This window comes from Drosophila virilis, chromosome 4, assembly GCF_030788295.1.
Source record: "Drosophila virilis strain 15010-1051.87 chromosome 4, Dvir_AGI_RSII-ME, whole genome shotgun sequence".
NCBI lineage: Eukaryota > Metazoa > Arthropoda > Insecta > Diptera > Drosophilidae > Drosophila > Drosophila virilis.
Window position 1 is genome coordinate 21198778 of NC_091546.1, and position 19548 is coordinate 21218325.

A 19548-nucleotide genomic window follows, 5' to 3' on the forward strand; every position below is an offset into this window, starting at 1 on the left:
CAAAAATATATACGCGTAATAACATTCTTACGTATGTAAGTATATTTTATATAAAATAGATTATAGTGTATTTAATACGTTCATATTTTACTTTTCTGTTAGATTTATTTAAATTTTGTAGCATTTCTTTATTGCTAAAGGCATTTTATGTATCAGTTTTTACATTTACTTTTTTAGTAATACCGTAATAGTAATAGCATGTTGTCATTATCCACTTTGTTCATAGAATAAAGACTTTAAGTCTGCATTATCATAACTAATTTTATACTTTCACTTTTCTTTTTATAAAAGGCACTTTTTTATATATATATTTGTAATTTAAAGAATTATTCAAATATTGCCCCAAAACTATTTGAATCAAGTAAACTATAATAGTCCAATTGATATGAATGCAAAATTTTTACTGCAACAAAATTTAATTTAAAATGCAGATTATGAATTTAAGCAATAAAACAGAATTGCTTAATTAAACAAAACTTGAAATATTACATGAACATTTTGAAAATACTCGACCAGACAAACAACTACTTTCCCACAGTATTAAAATATTATATAAATTAAATCAGACATGGAACAAACATACTAGATACTGCGCCCTATATCCAAACAAAATAAGTGCAAATTGTGTTTAGCATAACGACTATACGTTACGCAAACCGAATATAATAACTGTACACAAATACTTGTGAAGTTTCTGCAAACTAATAGAATCTAAAAAAAAAACATCGCATCTCATTTATTAGTTTGATTGTGCTAGCCATTTGTAACAGGCACCCAGAGAAGTTTGTCCTGCTCCTTATCAACAGCGTCCTTGATCTGTGTGCACATATGCTTGATGCTGACTCCAGGAATAACGGCTGTATAAATATAAAACAAGTTAATGACATTAAGTTATAGTTATTTAAAAAGAAAGTAAAATAACTTCTTCAATCACCTATCACTCTTACGACACGGATATTGAAAGGCAATTCGAATTTATTTCGACTTCATTTAGCAGATTTTAAGTTTAGGTTTGTTTCCTTGCAGATACAAAACTAAAGGGTTTCCATAAACTTTTAATATCCAAATCGTTAGCATTGATATAATATGTAAGCCCAGTTAAGTGTAATAGCAATTTGAGTGTAAGGCAAGCCAAATACGAAAATCAGGGTATTGCAGAAGTTCACAGTGTAGTAGGGCATAGTTCAAGAGCAATTACTCACCGGATATGTACTGCTTATAGTCGAACTCCAATTTAAGTGCGCGCTCGTACATTTCCTTAGCTGCTTTAGCCGATATTTTGTCGGTGCCAAAGTCGCGTATATCGCGAATTTGTTTCGCCGACTTAAATCGAAGCAACAGTACAATCGGATAGATTTGCAAACGCTGCAGACGCTCCACAGCTGAGATCGATACATCTAGGATGCAGTGCCGCCGATCCTGCATGACATAAGAATGTGTCAAAATCTTGAAGGGTGGTTATTTGACCAGATACTCACAATCTTGCACGCATTGCTAATGGCCTCTACGGTGGTACATTCGAATTTGTTTCCACGCCGGCGATAATCCACGAATATATTCTCCTTGAGGCCCTCCTCCATGGCTTCCTGTGAGCAGTCCATGGTCGTTACTTCGCACAACTTAAATAAATTGGAAAAATCGATTTTCAAACGATCTATCAAGCACTCTGACAGCGGTCCAATGATTAGCACTGGTCGACGTATGGGGGCTGTGCAAAATAAATACGATTAGTTATGTTAACAAACATTATGAACAATATTGACTTACAGTCCAGAAGCTCCACACGCTGATAGCTCAAAACGCCACCATCATCGTTTAGAATGCCCGAGTCGGGAAAGAAACTTAGCTGTGTATTGCTAAAACTTGCTATCTCCGTTGAATCGCGTGAAGAGCTACGCTGGTTTTTCTTGCGGCGAAAAAATGAACGGCGGGCTGAGGTGCTGCCGCGTCGCGCAGTGCCTGTATCACAGTCCACTACCTCGCCCGAACGCAGCTCCTCTTCCACCCTGCAAAACGAAAGTGAAAAGTAGTTTTTTTGTGAATATGATAAGACTACAATATAAAACATACATCCTAGACAACCATTGGTCTTAAACTAGGTTGTAGTAACACAATACTCACTTCATTTGACTTGGAATGACGCCGCACTCTTTCCGATGTCCCATTGCATCTAATTTCCAAGCGCGCCACAGACCAAACGTGCCATTAAACACCGTGTTATCCACATAAAGTACCTCGTCTTTAACGAAACGCAAGTCATCCTCGTTTAATTCCCCAATGCGATCAAACCCCACACGTATATAGAACGAATCGCCCGGTTTATCCTTGATTTGCTTAAGAGCTTAAAAGAATGGATTGCAAAAATAAAATCGAAATAATTTACCAGTATAAATACCACTCACTTTGTAATTTGTTTTGCACTAGCATAGTTACAGTGTCGGTCAGCTTGGAGATCTCATTTGCAGCCTGTTCGGCGGTAACTCCGCTTAAATCGACGCCATTGTACTCCAGTATTAGGTCACCCTTACGTATGCCAGCGTGATCTGATGGTGAACCGGGCGCAACGTCGTGCACGTAGATTCCCACCTTATTACCTCCAAACAGTTTGATACCCAGATTCTTTGACTTATCCATGTGAAGCGTTACAAAACGCAAAGCTGCAAAATATTTGAGTATTAAAAATGTGTTGAAAATAACTTATGTTAACTAATAAGAATGCCTTATTTATGCGAGTGTGTTGTTAACTGTTTCATTATATACAGCATGTTTATTCAATAATTATTGCCCTTTTCGGATTTCTTATTTAGAAATTTCAAAAATATCTAATCACAAAAATTATCTCTGCAATAAGAAATCTATGACTTAGCTTTAAGTTAGCTTAGCTTAGCATAGCTTTCCCATGTGGAACCCACTTAATTTTATTAACAAAATAGATTCCGTTCGTGGAACTTACCCTCGGCAGCCAGTGATGGCGGAGCTGCGGGCAGTGTGAGCTTGGCTTCGTCATCGTAAACGGTTGAGGTAGCCGAAGCAGTCGTAGTGGTCGTTGTGGCCGCCGATGAAGGTATATCCTGGCTACTGCTTATGTCCGATTGATTTTCCAAGCTGTCTGTAAAGCTCTGATCCTTAATCGATTGATGAGAGAGTGGCGCACGTGTGACGGATACCGCGGACGGCAGTAAAGTCAGCGGCTGCTGCATCGGCAACGTTGTTTGTACACTGCGAGCCGGCGGTCGCGGGGAATTTCGGGGAGTTGGCGAGCCTGAATGATTAAGGGGAGATTCTGGTTCCAGGTTGTGTATGCCCTCGTAATCAGTTGAGTGAAACTCTGAAAGATAAGTTAGTTGAAGAGAAGATTCCTTTTAAGTTAAAAGCCAGAATGAAAAAAAAAAAAACAACTACAAAATTGTCTAAATGGAACCCTCATTGTACTATATATAATATTGGTATATCTACTCACTCTCTGGATTGTACTGCACCAGCATTGTAAAGGAATCGCCGCACTGGCGCAGCACATTTGCCGCTATTTCGTTAGTAGCTGCACGCATGTTGATGCCGCAGACTTCCAAGAGTTGATCGCCCACCTGGAGACCGGCACGCATTGCGGTACTCTTGTCGGCAACTGTGGACACAAAAATACCGCCGCCATTTTTGTTGCACTGTATAGTAATGCCGAGCGACTTGTCGCGCTTATCGATCGTGACTCTTCTAAGGTCTCCAGGGCATAGAAAATCCGTGGCAACATTGACGCTGCGCTTGCCACTTCCACTTGGCCCGCCATGACTAAGTACCTCCACATGCACCTGCGGCATGGGCGAGCCTCTTCCGCTGCCTCCTCCGCCGCCGCCACCATTTATGCTATTTACATTCGCGGCGTAGTTTGTGTGGAGCGCAGAGCTCATCACCGAGACCGGCAGAGCTGTGTGACCGGAATTGCTGCTTGCACCATAATGATGGTCAATGGAACCAGAGCTGTTCTTGACCAAGCTGCTGCTATTCTGTCTGTTGCTGGCCACGCTGGGATTCGATGGAATACGCAGACGTTGGTTGTCTTTCTTCCGCGGAAAGGTGCCGCCTTCATAAATGATGCCATTTCCAGGCCCGGCCACGCCAGCGAGGCTGTAAGGATAGTGCTGCGTCTGTTGTTGGCTATAGTCGATATATGCCGGGTGCTGCATGTGCTGATGCGAATGTGGAAGCTGCTGCGAGTGTTGACCTGGCGCAAACTCCAGCTCAGATGGTATACCAATGGTACTGCTGTTGCTATTACTTTCTAGCTGTGCCGGTAGCGAGGCCTGCGGCGTTGTCGCCATACTTGGCGGTGGCGGTGAGGGTAACGTCAGAGGACTGGAACGTCGCATGTAACGGAGGCCATGACTGCTGGGCGGAAAACTGGGAAAGAGTTGTGTGTGCCGATTGCCGACTGTAGTCATGTGCGCCTGATGAGGCGGCAAATAATTGTGCCCGCCTGTCACCAGTATGCCTGACCCAACGCTCTCGCTGTCGCTGGGATATTTTGGAACATGTTTTGGTGGCATTGGCGGTACATTACGTTTTCGATACACATTACATTCACTAATGGGCGGACTCTTTGCCGACAGCATGGACTCTATAGAGTTTTGTGACTTAAGCGATATAATATCCACTGGGCCGCCCGAACTAGAACCAGCTGATCCACTGCCGCCGGAAACACGGGGCGGAGGATGCAGCGGCATAAAGACGGCGTTCACTTTAGGCAATGGCAGCGGCGGCGCTGGCTGCTGAAACATATCAAACATTTGCTGCTTGCGGGATGGAAATTCACCAGCCGCAACTGCTGGCACGACCTGCTGCTGTGCCTGCTGGCCGCTGGTTTTGGGCTGATAAAAATCACCTCCGCTGGGTGGTATATTCAGAGAAAAACGATGTGGATTGTGTAAACGGGTAGATCGTTCCTGTCCGTGCAACTTTACGCGTGCATTGGCGCCCATTAGCGGTGCGGGTCGCTGCATCTGCTGCTTGTCCTCCGGCAAAGTAACCACTCCTCCATATAACGAATGTCGCGGATAAGTGACGCCCACGTTGCTAGGCTGAAAGAGTGTGGATGCCACCACATTGCCAACAGGGTTAGAATTGCGATTGGGATGCGTTTTGATTGTACCGCCATTAACGTTGCGCGGCTTGGACAACTGCGGTGGCAACGGTGGCGGCGGAAGCTCCTGAAGCTGCAATTGTGGCTTGGACTCCACTTGATCTACGACATCATCATCTTTATCCACGTTGATGGGCCCCGCGGTAAATAGTGACATAAGCGCGCGTTTCTTCTCACCACCTCGTTGGACAATAGTGCCAGTTGGATTATCGTGTGAGATGTTTGTGCGGGGCCAGGTACCCATGCTTTTCGCCTCTTTTTCGCCCTTTTTTCCGCGCTTGTGGCGTTTGAAGAGATTCTCTTTGCTCTTCTCTGAGCTATTTTCGCTGAGCACCGAATCTAAAGCCGCAATGGCCACATCGTGCTCCTGCTCAAAGCTATCATCGGCAGTACCCGGTTTACTGAATTTCAGTTTACGGAGAAAGTCTGCAAATTTGGACGGATGCTTTGCGGCGCTGCTGCTACCACTAGCCACACCACTGCTACTATTTAACTGTTGCATGGAGTCAATGGAGCTATCGGTTTGCGCAGATGAGCTAGTCATGCGACAATGCGTATCGGACTGCTGCTCCGGCACGTACTTCAAAGCAAATATGTTGACAGTGTCGGTGTTAAGCAGCTGCATCACCTCATCAATGGACTGCAACGAATCCATTGACTTATTGTTTATACTCAGCACGCGGTCCCCCACATCCAGCTCCGGCTCGTAGAAGGCCAGCGAGTTGGGCTCTATTTTGGCTATAAAAACGCCCATGTCTAACTGCAAGCCGATGGCATCACGACCGTTCGTTTTAAGCTGCACAGCGTACGAGTGCCTTTTGCTGTGACGAGTGCGTGCTACGAGCAGCAGACATCGTGGTGCGCATGCGCGTATTTCGTCTAGAACCATGCGTTTCGATACGCCCTGGCATTCCAAATTATTTACCTTGCATATTACATCGTTTATTTTGAGTTTGCCAAACGCAGACGAACTATTGGTGACACCACAAACCAGCTGACGCTTGTTACTATCATCTAGTATTATGCCCAGATCTGAGTCATGGTAGTTGCACAATTCGATTTCCAGCAGATCTTCGCCGCTTTCAAAGCTGCTTAAGCGAAAGCTGCGCCGTGAGGCGCTATCGAAAGGCATCGCTGTTGTGGTTTGACTCTCAAGCTGCTCCTTGAGTGCATCGATTTTCTTTTGTGCCTCATCTTTTTGCTTTTTTATTTTTTCACTGTCGCGTATGGCCATTAACAAATCGGATATCGCCTTGTCGCGCTCCTTGCGCAAATTATCACAGAGCGTCTTTACTGAGTCACGCTCCTGTACGATTTTCTCACGTTGTGAGATTGCCCAGTCGCGCACACGTTTTGCTTCTTCAGTATCCTGCATTGCGCGCTCAACTTCAGACTGAGTCTTGTCAAGACTCTTACGTAACTTTTCCAACTCCTCTTTATCATTATTGAACTCCTTGGACCAGCTGCTCTCCCGCGACTTTAGTAGATCACGCTTCTTATGCTCTGCATTTGCTAATTGCAAGGACTTTAATTCGTTCTTGTATACAAGCTCATCCTTTTTAAGACGATCGATTTCCTTGTTGGCTAGCGCCAGATCATCAGACATCTTTTGATGCTCTTGCAGCACGTTGTCCTTCTCGGAGAGAAGCTGATTTAGCTCTTCGGTCAATGAAACAACGTGCTTTGTCTCCTTGGAGAGTAGAACTTTAAGAGTTTGATTCTCATCGCCGCGTTCGCGATAAAAGTTGCGCTCCTTTTCCAGCTCAATGTATGATTTCTTGTATTTCTCACGTTCCATAGCTATCAAATTGCGCTCCTTTTTCATTTCCGCCAACTTCTCGCTGCTATTGCAGCTCCCATCGCATGGCGTCTGCAGCTTACTGTAGTAAAAGGCGTTGCTACTGGCTGTTGACTGTTGTGGAGCTGAAGCATTTCCATTGTTCTGGTTCTGACTCTCTAGCAACATCAATTTGTGTTTTAGGCGTGCACTCTCAGCCACAATGTCCGTAAACTTATTACGATCAGCCATATAGTGCTCTTGATAAAGATTCAATTGCGTGGCCAGTTCATCACAACGCCGCTCCGAGCTCGAATGCTGGTGCCGCAGCGTGCTCAGCTCCAGCATCGCTGATTCATACTGTGACTGTAGTAGTTCGTATTTCTTAACATTGCCACCAACTCCCCCAACGCCTCCTACACTGCTGACAACCTTGGTAGGTCCATTATTGTTGGCCATATTGGCGGCTGTTGTGCTTCCACTCGAGTTGGACGGCGGTCGCAGTGTGTTATCATAGCCCACATATTCAGAACTTTCTTCTGCAACAATGAAAGGATTAAGATACTCCCTGTCGCATTAACTGCGCCGTGTGCTTTGCTACTCACCCTCTTGACTGCTTGTGCTGGTCAACGAAAGGTCACCAGATGCCATTTTCGCCATCACAACATCTTTATCAAATTACTCAATACACAATAAGTAGATATATGGTTTAGCTGAAAGACAAGATTTTACAAATGTTAGACTCTGCACACAATTTAACGTTTGCATAAAGCTAAGAATAGGTGGTCTAAAAGTGATATAAATGTTTTAAAAACGAAAGAACGCACACGTATTTACAAACCCAACTAAAATCAATATTTTATATATGTTAAGCTTTTAATATTAAAAGTCTTCGTATAAAATGTAGAGTCTCTAGCTCATTTAAACTCCGATATATGGGCAAAACCAGGAAATCTATATGCAATATGTGGAAACGGGCAAGTTATCGAAGAAGATTTTCATTCATATATTCATATTTTCCAGTAATAGTAGAATCCACGTTCAAAATTTTAAGTTTTTAGCTCTTATAGTCTCCAAGATCGACGATTTTATACAAACGGACGAATGCACAAGAAAACTAAATCGACTCAGCTGTTGATGTTGCTCAAGAATATGTACATATAGTCGGAAAAGCCTGTGGCATAAAATTGTACAAAACCATTAAACTCTCTTTAACCACTTTCAATGTGTTGATGGTAAAAAAACAAAAAAAAAGAAACCAAAACAAATACAAAGAGGGAGTGAAAACGGGACTAGAGCAGCAAAGCTTAAAACTAGCCATAGTTTGTCTAGGTTTTGAGGGGCTAATGACTTCACCGACGCTTGCTGCTGCTGTTGCACAAATTGAATGCGCAACTGCGTATCTTGTAAGTAAGCAAAAGGTAATAGAGCACCGACAGTGGCTAAACTAAGAGAATTAATTGAGTCAGCCAAGCAGAAAGTGTAAATTAAACGCACTACGTGCATTTCCAATCAACATAAAAAGTTGACGTATAAAGAAAATAAAAATAAAAAAAATAGATAGAGAAAGAGTTGGGCCAACATCAAGAAATTATGCTATTTGGAGTAAACGTTATTGAAGAAAAGAAAGAAGATGTATGTGTATATCTCAATGTATGTATGTGTGTGTACACGTATTAATGCACATACATACATGTTGGAATACGCACAGACACACACAAACGCAACACATGAATGAAATGAGCAAGCAACGACTACACCCCAATTTCAGCCCCTGCGCTTCATCTGACGTTGAGGATGCGAATGCGCAACTGGCAACAACGACATTTACTTTTTATATTATTAAAAATTAATATATATGTAGATTAAATCAAGCAACTGAACAGGATATAAGAAGCATAAAGGTCAAACTTCACAGCGTTAACATTTTTTAATTGCATACACACATTAGTTGTGTAAATTATTTCAAGCAATAACTTACAAATCACAAAAACGAACAAAAAAAAAAAAACAACCTTCAAAGTCTAGACAGTGCAAACGTCACTTCTTTATTTTCACTCTATGTAGGTTCGTTTCATACTTTAGATGGAGATCGGATCTTGGCTGCCAATGGGATGGCTTGTTAGCTCGAATCTTAGCACTTTCGCTTCATCGTAATTTTCATTTATTAGCATACTGACATTGCGTTTGTAATATAACTTGTTATTTTATTTTAAATTATCTAGTTATATTTCAATGAAAAGAAATAACAAATAAAAATAAAATATTTTCGTTGTGAAAGTTAGAGTGCGACCGTATCCTCCGAATCTGAAATACTGATTTACGGTTAGAGTAGCAAAATACTGCATCCGAAAAATACTACTACACTTTAACCGTGTTTCAAATAGGTCACGGGAATCAGAAAAAAGGGTTTTAGAAAATATAATCGGTTTAGTATGGTAAATAAAATATGAATTTAAAGTATATCATTAATTTAAAATGATTCGAATTGTTATGTCTCTGTGTAATTTATGATTTGATTTTGTACGGTTAATATTTAAATTTTGAACTTGTGCAAGAATTTATTTATTTGTTTCTTATGAGCTTACCAATTTTTAATCCTGCCATATACGCGTTGTGCAAAATTGATTAATAATTTATTCTTAATTTTGTTCCTTGTCAGTCTCGTTTCATGTTAACAGAGTGCTCCTCATCGTAGAATTTTTAACATAACAGAAGACTGTTTTAGACTTTCTGCTATCGATAGCGATATATATCAACTGTCGCTTTACACTTTCTGCTATCGTTAGCGATATATATCAACTGTCGTTTTGGTATTTTTCTTGTACTAAAATGTTGAATTTTCGTGGCATTTCTTTTGATTTGGCTCCAAAGTCTAGACAGTCTGAATTATGAAATATGCATACAAAAACTTAAGCAAAACTTAAAAACAAGACAACTAAATATTTATTTATTGAAACAAATCGATAGTAAACATCTGGTAATAGTATGGTAAATGTAATTATTGTAATTGTTTCAATATCAATAAAATAGTAGATTGCTTAAAATAGACAACTCTAGACTAGCCTTACTCTAATTTAGTTCGTAAAGTATGTACTAAATAACTATATCTGCTTCAAGGCCCAACGACTCCGAGTGTTTCTTAGCTTTCATTCGTAAATCCGCTATGCTAGAGTTCTTGTGCGCGGCGGCAAATGCGGCCAAATGAAGCGGATACTGCGGCAATGCGAAAAGTCCAGTGGGTCTGCTTCTATTAGTTATTGCCGCCGCATACTGAAATAACCAATGTACATAAGTAACCCAATTCACGAATTATGCTTTATGCATCTACCTGGTGTGCAGCAGCAGATAAAATTGCTGGATCGAACGCGGAAAATGCTGCTGCGGCTGCAACGCTGCCTGAAAAGTGTTCAGCTGCGGCTGTCACAACAGCCGCTGGTGATGGCGCCCGATTATTTACAATGCTGGCGGCGCTTTTCCCGGATTGATGCTGCACAGAGCTTAAAGCGTTCGTAGATGGCATAATAGACGTATTTGTATTGCGGATAGCAGCCAAGTTTACATAGGGCGCCACTCGGCAAGGCTCGAGAGGCGTTGACACCGGCGGGCTTCGGCTACTTAGTAATATACCTGCAATATTCAACATATTTTGCATGAATCAAAAGAACTATGAAGTATATACAAATCCGTAAGTCTTATTATCTTAATATTTCATGTACTCATCTTTTAATACCTAACGCCCAATTGGATAAAGGTATAATGTTAGGTAGACAAAAGCAGGGCGACAAACATCCGAATCAATCTACTCATGTCCGTCTGTATGAATGCGTCGCACTCAGAAATTATCCATGTTTACTTTGTGCAGTAATACACCAGATGCCATATGCTCTTATCGGTTATAAAGTTCAAGTAAAGATCTGATAGCTATAGCGAATGTGTTACGTGTTTTCGGGATCTTCAATATGCAGCACATTTATTTAAGCGCAAGCCGCCTAATCCAGAACTGCCCTTACGAAATAATAGAACTTGCTCTTGAGAAAGTTTGATGCTATGTGTAAATAATTTACATAAGCACACACCTAAATGCAAGTACATAAATACAAATGAACATACCAATTTGGCAAATCGGTACAAAAACTCGTGACAAGTAATTGAATTCATTTTCTAATTTATTGCCATGAAAACACCCTCGAGTTGAGGGCTTGATACTCTCGCTCGTACTGCCGCAATTTGCTGGTGCACCCCCATCTCTGGACCAAGGCCAGACGGACACATATCAAAATGACACTCAAGGGACCACAAGGCCAAGACCAGGTTAGCTTCGTCATTTATGCAGTGTTTTGCTTTTAGGGCTATTTTATTTTCGTGGCGATAAAAAGTCTGAGAATTGATATAAGCCCATAAAACGATACCTTACTCTGTATGAAAAAGGTGGGTTTTTTCTTTTTTTATTCGAATTTTAATTTGATTACTTTGTTTTTGCTGCTGCGGCCTTAGACTGTTCTGCCCCCTAAGAACATTTTATTCAACAATTTATGTACGTACAGCAATATGTACTTAAGTTAACCTCGGTTATTGAATCATTGAAATATGGCACAACATAACACTATTTCTTTATCGATGGGACATAAAAACCTGTTGGAAAAATATAGTTATCAAATATAAACCATAAATCAAAAAAGATAGAAACGTCGTATACACCATATATACAACTTGTCGTCCCAACTATTTGACTAACTAAATTTAATCAAAGCCCAGAAGCTGAATTTTTACTAAGTAAGCAGTTTTGTGAAATTCCACCCACTGTTGTGGAAAATCGCGGAAAGGGTTGTATGAAGCTCATTTTTTACCGCAATTTTCATTTTCTTTGCTAAATTTGATTAAAGAGGTGTATCACTTCTCAGAAAATTCCTTATAATCATATAAATGGGATACAAAATATAGGAGCATTTTGTATTCAATTTAATTTTCAAATATTTTGAAGACAACTCATGGGAGCGTGTTTCACACTTTTTGCAGAATACAAGCTTCTTCTGTGAAAAATGCGATTGCAAGATTTTTGTGACGAAGCTTTCAGTTTTGTCAAAATTGCTTTTAACTTATCTTCAAAACCCTCAAACTCATAGGAACCTAATGAATATGTGCTTTAATTGGTAATTTGGTAATTTCGCCCACAACTGTGGAAACTAGGCGGAAACTTAGCAACTTTTTTGTTTACCATCGATCCAAAGATCTTTGAGATAATTTATTTGATGTTATTTGCGAAATCCACCGCATTTGCATTAAAAATTACAACTCTTGGTTCTTAAATACGATAGACCCTAAATATATTTTCAAACAGATTGGTATTCTCACGGCAGGAAACTGGTTGAAAAAGTAAAAATCTAAAATGTAGAGCAGCAAACTTGCCACGGGCAAGGCCGGGCAATACCCGCTCGTTATACGTATGCACATGTACAAATAAATTGTGTCTGTGGCATGACAACACACAACTGAGTCCCCGTCGTGCTATGTAATCAAGTCATAAAGTCATATTTAACAAATTCGTGCTACAAAGCCAGCTGGGTGCTAGTTAGCGAAGACAAAGGGGAGGTAGGTGGAGAGAGAGAGAGAGAGAGAGAGCAAGGCCACATCGAAGTTACAACAATCATTAATTACATATTCACAAATGCATAAATATAATATAAAAAGAGTATATACATATACCAAGAAGTTATGACTTTAAGAGCCCTCTCTCCGAAATTGAAAATTGTTGAAGTCTTATTTCAATTTAATATCCAGTATTCCTTTTTCTTTAATTTCATGTGCACCCTTGCTAATGCCAACCTAAGCCACAATCCTTCTGTCGCTATTTTCAACATGGAGATTATTTTAATTTATGTAAATTTAAAAGAACATGGCAATTAGTTAAGTAAACGTTGAAAGTTTACAGCTTAACTGTAATGCCACGGTTGTCCTAATGTCTCTGGCGTCTGTATTTAACCAACTGTTTAACACAATATGTCATGGTTTCACAGTTTATTTAAATGTATCATCATTAATACATCAAGATCTCAGCCAACCAAACTCTACACTGATTGCTTCGTGTTCATTCATCAACGCCCCAGCTTCGCCGATAACATTTTTATTTTCCACTTTTACGGCTGGAATATTTAATTTGATTAAGTTGGCAATGATTTGTGTCGCTGTCACGCTACGCACAGCATATCCGAAGGGGAATTCGAGGGGAAAATCACGGCAGATGCGAATTTCAAAACAGCGATAATTTTAATTTTAACATCATACAATGTTTCTGAATCGTTACCCATTGCCGTGTACATTATAAAAGAGCAATTTGCTGCCTTTGAAGCTACGCTGAGTGCGAATTTGTCAAAAATACATTTTTGGCGACGGCTAACGACCTTTAGGCATATTTGCAATGGCTTTTTAGGAATAACTGGTCAATTTTAAATTCAGGTAAATTTTAAAATAAGGTAAATAATGCAAAAATATATTGCTTATAATGGAAATAAGAACTCGAATTGGCAGGGACTTTTCCCTGAAAGACTCGAATAATTTTTAAGCTTAACCAAATTTTCAGTCTTGATAAAATAGCAATGCAATATTATTGATTAAAATGGTATAATATACAATCTTAGATTTTCCCAAATGTATTTGAAGATAAAGATAATTTCTTAAACATAGAACAAGATAGTAATTCCGTTCACTTACCTTTATGCATTTGATTTTCGTGTTTTCGACATTTGGCTCTTCTGTTTTGAAACCAAACCTAAAAATATATAAAAGAAATGGTATCCTTTCGAATATACTTTATATTTAAGTCAATTGTTTATAATAAAAATGTGTTGATTTGAATTTACATATGCCTTATAATGCTGCCTAGAAAATTTGTTTCTAGGACTGTAAAATAGATAGTTGAAAAGCGATAAGTTTTTGTTATCTAAGAGTTTAGAGATAATATTGCTTAATACCCCCCATGGAACACTTAAAGTAGCAAAGAAAAGTCCTTTTAGTTTTTTTTACCAACTGACATGGTAATAATCTTAGAAACCATTAACCAAACAACGTTAGCTACATGATATTTGACAGGACATATCCAAAGTTTATAGAACTAAGTGTTAGCATTGCTCTTATCCATTAGTTGGCATAAATTTATTGTAAGTATTGTAAGTATGTATGTGAAAGGGAATTGTAATTTATTGCACTTGTAAAAACCAGTACGTTGTTCATACATTACCACATAGCGGTCCATTAAGAGTCGCCCTGATTGAGCATTTAAGTTGTAATCGGCCCCCTGTTGTTTCTACAACTTTCTTACTTGGGCATAATTGTAACGAAGGGCGGCGTAAACCACTTAACACCCCATATCTCTTGGTAAGCTGGTGGTTGGTAAGCCAAATTTGTTACAGGACTTCACTTAAAATCGGCAAAAGAGAAATCTTGCCGGTCTCAGCTACTATTATAATTAATACAAATTGAATTTTGATTTGTGCTCCCATATCGATCTAACTGTTGGATATATAACTTTATTGACTTACCACTCCGAAATTGAAATTTGAAGTTATGATCGTTTTTTTTAGTATGTAAATATTCACCTGCACTCGTGCTTCACTGAGTCCCAATCGCTGACTTAGTTCCTCTCGCATAAAGGCATCTGGGTAGTGGGTCTCTTCGAAAAGTCTTTCTAGTTCGTTGAGCTGTTCAAGCGTAAAGTTGGTTCGTGATCTTCGCTGTTTACTACTAAGTCCTGAAGGCTCTAGTCGTGCTACATTTTCCCCTATTGTTGTTTGTGGTTCCGGAGATATAGATTTTTCAGATGGGACCACCTTGTGCAATGATATTTCTGCAGAATTACTATCATTTGAACTTTCGTTTAAGTTTATTGTAATTGTTGCAGAAGTTTTCATTTCTGTAAAGTTTGTATAATAAATCATAATGAAAAATGTTTAGTTTACATTGGAGTCTTAGGAATTAACGTAAAGTGCCGACGCCCTCATCAGTACTCAAATGATACTCGTTCACAGATTTATAAAAAATATATTGGTTTTGTGCAACGTCCATTTTACTATCCGTCCTTTTGCTTGTGGAATTTGTGATATCTTAAAATTATATTGCTACACCCATTTTGGAATTTTCAAAGTGACCAATTCTTAAATAAAGCCTATGATTAGCTCCTCTAAAGGTCGGTTCTCTGACCAATTGAGAAAGATATGCAGTAGATATCTCACAGTTGTAAGGGCAAACGATCTAAAAATCTCCATGAGCCCCGTGTATATGTACGATTTTCTGTATTCTTCTATATATTTATATATACATTCCGAATTTATTTTTCGTAATTGTGTTTGGCGGGTGAGTTTTGAAGCTTCAATATAATACTAAAAGGCACATGCAAGGCGGACAATTACAAATTAATATATTTTCCGCTTCATGTGCAAATTATGATTAAACAAACAGACGGACGAATATAAAGATCAACTCGACTGCTAACATTAAAGAATATATGGGATAGACATCTGATGATATCCTCTGAAGATCTGAAGAAAAAACTAGCCCCCATTAGAGACGGGCAAAATAGATAAACTACCCAAAATTGGAAAGAAGTCCCGCTCTGATCCCCTCTAAAGATCAAGCCCAATATATTGTGGCCACATTGCTGCCGCCACAAAATGCAAAACTCTATATCTTATAGACACAGTGGAAAATCACAATCAATAAAACTTCTTTTAGCTTGTATTGCCTGCGCCTGCATCGTTCGAAAAAATAGTTTATATTTACTTAGCGAAGTTTCGATATCATAAACTTTCATATCTGTTGTGCTCCTGCTGCTGGTTTTACAATCTGGCTCTTGGCATGTGGATCTCAGGTCGCCATTGCTTTTCGGATTACTGTTAACTGGTTTTAATATACACGTGTTGGTATCATCGGAACCAGCAGTGGGCTTTTCACATTTATCACCTGAAATTACGAAAACCGAATACACATTACAAGAAAATAAGAAAACAGCTAATAATGTTGCAGTGTAGGAATATATAGGCTGTCTCCAGGTCTGAATAACTCACAATACTTTTGTAATTACATTCATACATTCTACTACTAAATGAATATATTTGTTGAATGATCATTCATCCCTAAGATTCTGATTTTCGCCTTTCATTCAGCCGCTCGATGAATTAAAAACTGTATAAGAACCCATTGCCCTTACAATACGTATATTTGAACAAGAAAATGATAAACAGAATCTATCCAAAGCATGTAAACACTTTAAGGTTGTGAGAGAGCTATGGATCGAAGTTATATCCAATGTAGCTTTCTTACTTTACGCAATATTCATTATTTACACAGCTCTTCTTTAACGAACATATCGTCAGACAGACACTATAAACTTGTTAATTGAAGTGTTTGCTTGAATGTGTAAATGAATTTATGTTTTGTTACCTTCCGAATGTGCGTCGGACACCAATAGATCAGAAATTAGCCAGTTTTTGGGCTTAGGAGCAGGATCAGTCTTACATAAATGTTCATTATTGGAGTTAGTTGAATTTGATTGCTGCTGTAGCGAACGAAGTTTAACTAATGATAAAGGTTTGGGTAGGATCGATTTATCCTCAGAGCTGCTTTCTTCCGCAACGGAAACATCGGTTATATCAATATCCATGGATTCGTCCTCATTGGTGCAATTATCGACGGAAATTCTTTCCAATCTATTTGTATTGACCAATATAGACTTTGTTGTTGCGTCGGTTAGTTTATGAACACGAGCACTTGTCATTGAGTTAAACAAATGATTAACCCGATTATGAGTTAAATTAAATTCAAACGATTTGTTTACAAACTGTGCTAATTGCTCCATTTTTGCATGCAATCCGATTTAGGCGATATTATGGTTTCTTTAATATTGAAAATTTCACAGCACTTTTACTCCGATACATAGTTGCTCTTACAAAATAAAACGGTCGACTACTTGGCATGAAACGCCAATAGCATTACAGGTCCTTTTCCAAACCAAATAAAAACTAACACAGAGATGTGTCTGTGCTCATTTCAGAAAAATTCTATGCCGCTCTTGTCTGCTGCGCATGCCATTCAGCTCAGCTTCACGCAATCACATTGCTTTTTTATGAGAAAGATACATCACTGTGAGAGAAGACACATTGTTAAATCAACAACCGTGATGCAAAATATGTATTGTAATGGGCACATACTTAACCATACAATCAATAGTATAATTAATTCCGTATATTAACCTACAATTGATTTCTACACATATTAATTTTTAATCTCCGAGATTATTTGGTTATTATTAACAACATAATTACACAACATTGGGCAAACGTATTCAATCTAAACAAAAAAAAAACTTTCCTCATTTGAGTTAATAGTCATAATACTGAATACAAGTTTTTTATGAAATCAAATAAACATAATTTTATATAATTAAAATACTTAATGTAATAGTATAAGCTGTTCCCCAATTGCTCGCTCCTTGGGGTTCGCTCTTTTGGACTATCAAAACAACCCCTAAAAACAGTAGTCACGGCTCGTAGAACAAGGTGTCGCCCTGCCTACTTCTTTTCAATTTATTCTCATTGGTCTTTACGGGCTGGTTGTTCTTGTAAAGTGGTTGTAGGTTGTTAGCTCAACCCTACTTTACTGTTATTGGTTATAGCCGCTTTATGCTGTATACACATTAAGAGTGTATAAAACACCTAATAATTTTCCGTGCTATCGCCTATGTGGGTGGAGTTTCATATTCGTTGTTTGCAGTTTATTTCTCACTTAATAGATAGACTTAAATATCCCAAATTATTTATTATTCGACTGGCTGCTTAAGAAATAAATTTAAGTTTTGATTCACATTGGACAAGTTTCACTTTTCGTGTCGATTATAAATGAGCTTAAGTGAGTCACAAGAAAAATGGGAGCACATTAAAACAAGTGACAGTAACGACCATCGGCATCAAAGTAGAAAAGAACTTCAGCTTAACATCAGAACATCAAAATCAGTGTCATTATTTTAATATTTCATAATAAAGTGCTGCTGCTTATTAGTCAATTCGTAGTCCCTCATATGTGGCTGGAACGAACTCTACCAACAAAAGTAATATTTGTTTAAATAGAAGCAGCTTTCAATGCTTGTCCACCATCAGCTACACCTGTACAAGCTTCACTTTTTACAATTCAGCCAATATGAAACAACTTATGTAACCTTAATTTAGTGGCTTCTACATTTTTGTAAACTCATTTAAAGAATAAATTATTCTTCAAAACACTGTGAATCGGTTTAATGGTGAAATTTTGGACATCACAGACTTATAGCTAACTTACAATCATATTTAAAATTAAAGTATGTGAAAATCAACATAAAATTATGACTTGGATTTTAAAAGTTATAAAATCTAGAATTATCTTTATGCTTGTAAAAATGATTATTCTTTGTCTTTACAAATTCTTGAAGTCATTTCGTGAAGTGGCTCTAATTCCTTGGAAGATATCAGTTCAAATTCTTGCACAAAATAATAAAAATGCTTATAGCAAGCATTTACGTGCGCTTCCTGCAACAAAACACGAACAAAATATGTATTAATATTTGAAATATTTAGTTATTAGATTTTGTTTACAGCTACTTACCGCGCCAATAGTTACAATTCTATCAAAATGATGAATATAGACATGTACAAAGACCCGAAATAATCTTGTTAATATTTTTCGGCAGAGTGACACAAACGTTTTGGGGAAGGGAACATCTGAAATCAAGCATACAGATTTTACCATTAATAATATACATATAATCAGTGTTAGAGAAGTTCGTACCAGTGGAAACGGGAAATACTGCTTCATTGTTAATTTGTGTTTCAATCCAGTCCATGAGAAGCTCAATATATTTCTGTGCAGGAAGCGCAGTGGGTTTCTTGTACCTATAATTCGATGGCTCACATAATTTACACTATAATAACGCCTTACACGACCACTTACATATCTCCATCTGCCCATAGATACTCATATCGGGAGCCACCAGACATTGTTGGACAAGTAGTTTCATTGCAGTATTCAGATACGGTGCCATATATGAGATTGATGCGATTGAAGAAGTCAACAACTATATATATCCCAAAAAAATTATATCAAACATTAATTGAATATATACAGATATTTGATGGAAAGTACCCACCGTGTACTGCTAACCAGTCATTCATATTCTCGCCTTCCGGCAATCGCACAACTTGCCGTAAATTGATACCAGATTGCAAACTAGCCTGGGCCTGCTTGTGAAGCGAATATCGAATAGTGCCGGCGGTAAACCTCTTTTTGGGTCTAAAAGTCTACAAACGAATAAATATGAATATGTTCCACGCATGGGTGGTATTATTCATTGTAAAAACAAAAATGTCAATATGCAGGCAATTGTTAAAGTATTTACGGTCAACACTCTAGCTCTTGGTTGCACATTGACAGCAAATAGCATTTGGACATACCTTTCCCTTTTGAAAGAAGTCCAAAAACCCATTAAGGGCCATTTTCTGTCGTGTTTTTTTAATATTTATATATTGCTTGAGAAATATTAATATTCTTTACAAAACATATGTGAACACAGTGTGACCAGCTATGCAAATTTAAAAATACTAAATTCTGTTGTATCCAT

General features: G+C 38.5%; 3 protein-coding genes across 5 annotated transcripts; all 3 read right to left on the minus strand.

The window, feature by feature from the left end:
* Window positions 1–10: 10 nt before the first annotated feature.
* Dlg5 (Discs large 5) lies at window positions 11–9214 on the minus strand. Of its 3 annotated transcripts, none has more exons than XM_015172655.3 (10): window positions 8924–9214; window positions 7514–7621; window positions 3461–7447; window positions 2954–3328; window positions 2403–2657; window positions 2122–2341; window positions 1768–2006; window positions 1479–1708; window positions 1203–1419; window positions 11–857 (listed from the first exon to the last, which is right to left on the minus strand). In XM_015172655.3, the coding sequence occupies exons 2-10, from the start codon at window positions 7566–7568 to the stop codon at window positions 754–756; spliced, it is 5682 nt and encodes a 1893-aa protein (XP_015028141.1). In that variant the 5' UTR covers window positions 7569–7621; window positions 8924–9214; the 3' UTR covers window positions 11–753. The 3 variants fall into 3 exon arrangements, with proteins under 3 accessions (XP_015028141.1, XP_070064915.1, XP_002051243.2); XM_070208814.1 differs by having other exon boundaries at window positions 8890–9214; XM_002051207.4 differs by having other exon boundaries at window positions 12–857; window positions 8989–9214.
* Window positions 9215–10004: 790 nt separating this feature from the next.
* LOC6628856 (short stature homeobox protein 2) lies at window positions 10005–17031 on the minus strand. The gene is made up of 5 exons (XM_002051206.4): window positions 16344–17031; window positions 14504–14817; window positions 13620–13677; window positions 10240–10538; window positions 10005–10181 (listed from the first exon to the last, which is right to left on the minus strand). Exons 1-5 carry the CDS (start codon window positions 16756–16758, stop codon window positions 10005–10007), a joined length of 1263 nt encoding a protein of 420 aa, XP_002051242.2. The 5' UTR covers window positions 16759–17031.
* A 1131-nt stretch (window positions 17032–18162) lies between these two features.
* Mob3 (MOB kinase activator 3) lies at window positions 18163–19536 on the minus strand. Its single transcript, XM_002051204.4, has 6 exons — window positions 19382–19536; window positions 19078–19228; window positions 18882–19005; window positions 18720–18823; window positions 18537–18652; window positions 18163–18460 (listed from the first exon to the last, which is right to left on the minus strand). Exons 1-6 carry the CDS (start codon window positions 19421–19423, stop codon window positions 18335–18337), a joined length of 663 nt encoding a protein of 220 aa, XP_002051240.1. The 5' UTR covers window positions 19424–19536; the 3' UTR covers window positions 18163–18334.
* Window positions 19537–19548: the final 12 nt, after the last annotated feature.